The sequence below is a fragment of the Momordica charantia genome (assembly GCF_013281855.1).
Source record: "Momordica charantia cultivar OHB3-1 chromosome 6 unlocalized genomic scaffold, Mcharantia_2.0 BLBB01000006.1, whole genome shotgun sequence".
NCBI classification, from domain to species: Eukaryota; Viridiplantae; Streptophyta; class Magnoliopsida; order Cucurbitales; family Cucurbitaceae; genus Momordica; species Momordica charantia.
The window spans coordinates 3,238,057-3,245,238 of record NW_028275164.1 but is presented as its reverse complement, the minus strand read 5'-3'; the positions used below and the strand labels follow the sequence as shown (position 1 = coordinate 3,245,238).

Sequence of the window (7,182 nt, the reverse complement as noted above, 5' to 3'; positions counted from 1 at the left end):
TTGTTTGATTTAAGATTTGTTAAAAAGGGCCAATATTTGAAAGGGTAGAAAGGGGCACCTGTGAAAATTTCCCTATTTCTTTTTGGAAAATTGGGGCCCTGTTTTATACTGGACTGGGCCATCTTGCCAGGCCCATGGATACTTTATTCTGTAGATGGGTTGGGCCTAATGGGCCTCTGTAGTCTCCCAACGAAGCCCAACGACTATTATCCATGGTATAAACAGTTCTCTCTCTTTCCTTCTCTCTCTCTCTTGTCAAAATAAACGTTGAATTTTCGGAGGAAGGAAACAGTTTCGTGATTGAAAAATGAAAACCTATGAATCAGTGTGGATGTTTTAATTTTCGGCCTTCACTGGAAGCGAATGGAATCTGTGGCAGAGAAATGGAAGCACTCGATACTGTATCTTGGATTCATCTACTCGATTCTGTTCCTTCTCCATTCTCTCATCTTCCAGAAGTTACTTCTAGGATATGAAACCGTTCGCATCAAGAGGAATCCGGATCTCCCGCTCCGCTTCCGTTCCGATGGTACCTTCAAGATTCTTCAGGTTTCAATTGTTTTTACTTTTCAATTCAGTTTCAAGCTTATTATGATGGTCATGCTTTGTCCGGAGCTGAATTTTTTGTCTGGATGTAAGGTGGCCGATATGCATTTTGCTAATGGAGCTAACACGCGGTGTCGTGATGTGTTGGATTCCGAACTCAATCACTGCTCGGATCTTAATACGACCCTGTTTTTCAAGAGAATGGTCGATGCTGAAAGTCCCGATTTTATTGCCTTTACAGGTTCATTTTTATTCTTTTGTTTTCTCTTCAATTTGTAGTTCTCTTTAGTATCATCTGACTGGATTTTGTATTTTCTGGTTCTGTTAAATGGCTGGTCATTCGTTGTATTCGACCATTTGAATGTCTCTAACTCCCCTTTTTGGTTTGAAATTTATTTTAATTGTGGATCATATACGTTCATTTTGAAGAACTACTGTTTCTACATGGCTCGTCAACTGTTTGATAGGTTGGTCATCCATAGTTCCTTTGTTACTGAGCTTTAACAAGTGTTGTTTGATCTTTTCTCCACCCCTTGACATTATGAGTTATCTTGTGAAGGTAAAAAGGTTTTTAAATTTTGAATGCATGTTTACCCAGTAAATGTAGTCAGTTTTGCAATTAAAAAACTAGTTTACCAGCTATTTTTTATGCAAGCTGGAGATGCCTTTTTCTTTATTCTTGTTGGCTGTGCTTGGTTGCCATTTGAAATTAGGACCTCGCCTTAGAATTAGAATAGGATGAAAAAGGGTTGGATGGGCATTTTGTTGTAAAGAAAAAGTCCTTGTAAACTTAAATAAAAAGGGTGAATGTAAACTGAGGAGGATGAATATAGGTGAGGAACAGTTTCTGTAAGGAAAAAAAATCAAGTTATGTGGCAGCAGCTATGGTGAGAGGCATTGCTTTCCTGACAAGTCGTGGAATTTTTATCAAAATTTGCGAAAAGGAATGGTTGGGGATTGATTTACTAAACTACTGCAATTAGTCTCAATAACTTTGTGTAGGGATAAATAGAGCATTGGTTCAATGGCATCAAACTTGAGCCAGAAAATTGAATAGGTTGAAAGTGAAAAAATTTAATTAGGCATGTCAAAGACTTCTAAAAAATCTGGTTAAGATACATGAGGTTAACAAACCTTTATTCCTGCTCATGATCGAGGTAGCCGTTCCATTTACATGGGAATACACTATACAGGCTTTTTCTTGGTTTCAACTTATTCTAGACATTTCTAGTTCCCATATACTTTTTAATTTAAACACTATCATTAAATATTATTTTAGTTTTTCTTTTTGGTACAATTTGATTTTGAATATTCTACATTATCATCACCAAATTACTGGCCTATGAAGGGTAGTTCTCATTTATCCTTTACTGATCTCTTTAGAGTGACATAACCAACCAATGTTTATAAATAGTGCTGCTTTTTTTTTTTTCTTAATTCTTAAACCTTACTATATGGATACTATATTATGCGGTAAGCTTTAGTTATTTTATTGGGAATGAGTGTTAAAAGAGTTACAGTTATAAGACACTGAACATGGTAATTACAGCCGGAGTGGGTTTTTTAATCTTTGAGGTATTTGGGAGGTAGGCTGGTGGTCCCAGAATCAGGTTGCCTGCTAAGTGAAAATGACGTTGTCTTAAACAATCACATAGGATGGAAACCTAACCTAGGTGTAAGAAAATGTTCTTGCTTGTACTTTTCAAATTTGCTTGCCCTTCAAGTATTATCTGTTGGTGTTAACATGCTGAAGAACGTTAATGTTTGGAGAGCTCTTTCTTTTTTAGTTCCTGGGAGGGGGATCTCTCTTCCCCCCGCCCAGGGGGATCTCTCTTCCCCCCGCCCTTTGGCTGTTTTTTGTGTTTCTATGGTTTTGTTAATACAAGTTTCTTATCAAAAAAAAAAAAAAAAAAAACATGCTGAAGAACTCTGGTAATTAGACCAACCAATATCCAATATTATGTTTCTAATCTAATACTACATTTGTTAATGGAACGTTAATGTTTCTTTGTGAAGGACTTGGCTGAACTTATATGTTCACCTTTTTTATTTTTTGGCAGAATCAATTATTTAGAGTTTCTGATCCAAATTCTCTTGAAGAAATTGCCGTTTGTTGGTCCTTGTGTAACTCTAGTGCTTGGCTTCTTACTCTTTTGGGGTTATATGAAATTTTTCCTTGCAATGAGCGTGTATTGCCGTCATGTGAAACTAATCTAAACTTAGTTCCCTGACTAGGTGACAATATTTTTGGGTCAAGCACTACTGATGCTGCTGAATCCTTGTTCAGAGCTTTCGGTCCTGTTATTCAATATCAAATTCCATGGGCTGCAATTTTGGGAAACCATGACCAAGAATCTACAATGACTCGAGAAGAGTTAATGTCTCTGATTTCCCTCATGGATTATTCAGTATCTCAAACCAACCCACCAGTTAACTACTCTCCTTCGACTGGAAGTCAAATGATACGAAACATTGATGGGTTTGGGAATTATGATATTAATATATATGGTGCTCCAGGTTCACATTTGGCAAATTCAACTGTCCTCAATCTCTACTTTCTGGACAGTGGAGACAGGGCTATAGTGCAAGGAGCACGAACTTATGGATGGATTAAGGAGTCGCAGCTTCAGTGGCTCAGAGATGTTTCTCAAAGATATCAGGTAACATAGAACAGGTTTAAGATTTTTTTATCCGATAAATGTCACATATGACCTAAACATTGGTGCTACCAATCTTTGATCGTTCTGTTCTATTTATTTACCTTTCTCTGAGAAGCTACCAAAAAAAGTATGTTGGTTATGGCAATTATTGCTATTACCAGATGGGATATTCCTAGATTTAGATTTCATTAACATGTTGCAGGTCACACACTAACAGTGCACAAATCAGGATCTTTTTCCCTCGACAGATGCTTTGCCCCAAAGGAAGCCTCCAGCACTGACATTTTTCCACATACCAATCCCAGAAGTTCGAACTCTTTACTATACAAAGATCATTGGCCAATTTCAGGAGGATGTGGCATGTTCTTCGGTGAATTCAGGAGTCCTGCAGAACTTGATTGCCATGGGAAATGTGAAAGCTGTGTTCATGGGCCACGATCATGCAAACGATTTCTGCGGTAATCTTGATGGTATATGGTTTTGTTACGGTGGAGGATTCGGATATCATGGCTATGGGAGGCCCGGGTGGCCGAGGAGAGGTCGGGTTATAGTAGCAGAACTTGGAAAAGGCCAGAAGAGTTGGATGGGAGTAGAGAGGATCAGGACGTGGAAACGACTAGACGACGAAAAACTGACCAAGATTGATGAACAAATTCTGTGGGAAAGTAAACAATCTCAATAACTCTGCCTCTCAAAGCAACCATGCTTGTATTATATTGTGGCACTGATCTTTGTAGTCTAGAATGCTGGATTCTTGTATCCGTAGTATAGGCAGAGTTCTTCAATATCCCAAATATAATGCTCGACTTTTAGTTCCATAAATTGAAAATGTGGAGTGGAGAAGTATTTATGTATGTTATATTGCTACTTGTTGATTGGACACTGATTTCTCGGAGTTATATGTCTATACTGGTTCATGTTTTCCATTTCTCTTCATTTGATTTAGATTACCCTTTAAAGGTGAGTTATCTTAAAAATATTTTTGATGGGTTAAAAAGGCTTTTCAAATTTTACCATTGAATCTGATTTGACTATAAGTTGAAAAGTGGGAATTTTTGAAAAAGTACATAAAAGCTAATTAAAGTATTTTAAAAAAACGTGCTGATAAGAGAAGGTATTTTATTCAAAAAGCACAGATCTCAAACGCCCTTCAAACTTCAAAGTCTCAATTATTTTTATTTAAATGTCGTATCTTTATTCTTTTACGAAGTTAAATTAAATAGAAAATTCTCATGTGGGGTATTAAAATTTTATATTATGTAAAATTTATCCAGAATTCTTTGCAACAAAAATTTGGGTTAAAATACTACTTTAGTTTTCGTACTTTCATTGAATTAATGATTTAGTTTGTTGATTCTGAATTTTGTAGAGTTTCGAAGATTGACTTCCGATGAACTCAGATGAACCATGAAGGAGTGAGCTACGCGAGGAAAGACATGCACAGTAAGAACAAACACTCTAAAGCTCTAGTCAGTGAGGATTCGAGCTTAGTGAATTGTTCTCAAATAAAATAGCATCCTCGAGTATGTGAAGTGATGCTCCTTTTATAGGTGGCATGGAGGTACAAGTTCATTGTGGCCATTCCAACAAGAGGTTGGGACGGTTACGGATTGTCGGTTTTCAAGTCGATACCTCTTAGGTCGGTCATGTAGAACTCAGGGAATTCTCTAGTTAATATAGCTTCAGTTCGGTTATGAGAGTATGTCGAACTTCTTCTTTTAGGTGAATAAATCTGAATGATCTTCCCAAGCTGAGTTGATTAGTTCATATGTTGTGCACTTTTTACTTTATGAACAGAGTTCATGAACTTTTGTTGTTAATAATTTAGCTCCTAAATTTTAATATATAACAATTTAGTCTTGGTAGTTTAAAATTTATAATGATTTAATCCCTATTGTGAAAAATCTCATCAAAATTAAGCGTCGATTGTTATCATATAATGATTTGGTCTATATAATTTATAAACACATTTAATCCCTCGTCAATTTATAGATCTACGTAAGTTTAACAAAATTCTTTATGATAATAGCTAAATCATTACATATTAAAGTTCAACAATCAAATCGTTATCAATTTGAAAGTTGTTACAAATTAAACTTCATGAGCTAAATCATTAGTTCAATGAAACCTCAAATTTGATATTAGAAAAAGAAAATCATTGAAAAATATATATACATATAAAGGGCTCCAAAAAGAGAAGTAGAGGACAGAACATAATGATGAAAACGATCATTCTGTAGGAGGTAGCTAAGCCCTAAAATTCCCATGCAAAAGTACAAAGTTGATGCACACTAAATATAAAGAATTTGAAACTGATGAAAGCTACCCTCAATTTCTTTTCTTTTTTTCTTTTTTTTTTTCTGGAAAAAAAAAGAAATTAAAAAATATATATGTATATGTATATAAAGGAGAAATATTTAGAATCTTTAGTGATCAAAAGTGATGGGTTTTGCAGTGGGCATTGCGAATCCAAAGGTTACTTGAAAAGGTGAGCCCAGAGAGATCCATAGAGGCTGCTCGATCGATCTTTTTATGTGGATGTTATTAAAAAAGAAAAAAAAATCATATGTTTATTAAAATATAATTCTTATAATTTTTTTTAAAAATTAGTGCCATTACTTTAATAAAGCTTAATTCTATAATTTGAATATTCTTCTTCACATATTTTCATAAGAGTAGTAATTTGAATGTGAAAGATTGTGTTTTTGATAAAATCTAAATGGTGGTTTATAATAATCTCATCATCCATGAAGTCTCGTTTGATTGTCTTTTTTTGATTTCTATAATTTCTTTAATATATTTTTCACTTTCTCGAAAAAAATATATATACTTGAATTCTTAATTAAATTTAAAAAACAAAAACGTTCTAAAAAAACTACTTTTTGTTTTAGCTTTCAAAATTAAACTTAGATTTTGAAAACATTTTTAAAGAGTAGAAAACAAGATAAATAAACATACACGTGAAAGCAGTGTTTCTAGGCTTAATTTCTAAAACATAAAAAGAAAAAATGAAACATTATAATGATTTCTTAATAATTAACTTTTTAGATTCAATTTTTCAAACCATGATAGTTCAAATCCAACATAACAAAATTACAAAAATAATAACCCAAAAAGTAATTACAAATTTACAAGTATCACAAAGAGTAGTTGTTACAATTATCTTAATCAATATTAAGAGCATTTTACCCAAAAAAAAAAATCCTATTAGCTGAATTTTTTTTCTTCGTTAATTTCATGGTGATAAATATATTAACAACAAATTAATATATGGCAATGTAAATTTTGGATTTAACGATATCAAATAAATGTAAAAAAAAAGTGATACTTAAAAGAAAATATATTATTCATATTATTATGTCTTTGAAATATAAGTTTGTGATGAATAGTGTTATATATATATATATACTTTAAATCTTTATAAGACATTAATGATGAACACCATTGAAAAACTTTTTTTTTCCCCTTCAAAAAAGAAAAACATTGAAACTTTTGGATGTCTTCAACCTGACAGTCAAATGCAAGTAAAAAAGAAATTCTTCCCTTTCTTTCAGCATCAAATGCTTTTCCTCTCCCTTTTCAATTTACAAATAATTTGTAGTTCCACAATAACCCTTCATTTAGATTTACTATTTCGATATGATTAAGAATGACGACAAATGTATTTAGCGTTTTATCACACTTCATTCTTCATCGATGAAAAATCAAGATTGCTCGGACACATTGGAATATGAAATCTTAAAATTCGAGAGTTTCGATAAAGTTAAATATTGTGGATTTCTTTTTTATGCATATAAACATACAGTTATTAACTTTTGATTAATGTACTTTCCTTTTTATGTTGACAATCTGTTGTATTAAATTCAGACCAAATCATTGAGATTTTAAGGGCAAAAAAAAAAGAAGAGAGATTGACAACAACCTTGGACTCCATGTCCATCATATCTGTCATTGGATCATAAAATTTAAAAGGGAA

General features: G+C 33.3%; 1 protein-coding gene across 1 annotated transcript; it reads left to right on the top strand.

The window, feature by feature from the left end:
* Positions 1-255: 255 nt before the first annotated feature.
* Positions 256-4,128, top strand: PAP28 (purple acid phosphatase 28). The gene is made up of 4 exons (XM_022279660.2): positions 256-549; positions 640-787; positions 2,782-3,206; positions 3,436-4,128. The coding sequence occupies exons 1-4, from the start codon at positions 364-366 to the stop codon at positions 3,886-3,888; spliced, it is 1,212 nt and encodes a 403-aa protein (XP_022135352.1). The 5' UTR covers positions 256-363; the 3' UTR covers positions 3,889-4,128.
* Positions 4,129-7,182: the final 3,054 nt, after the last annotated feature.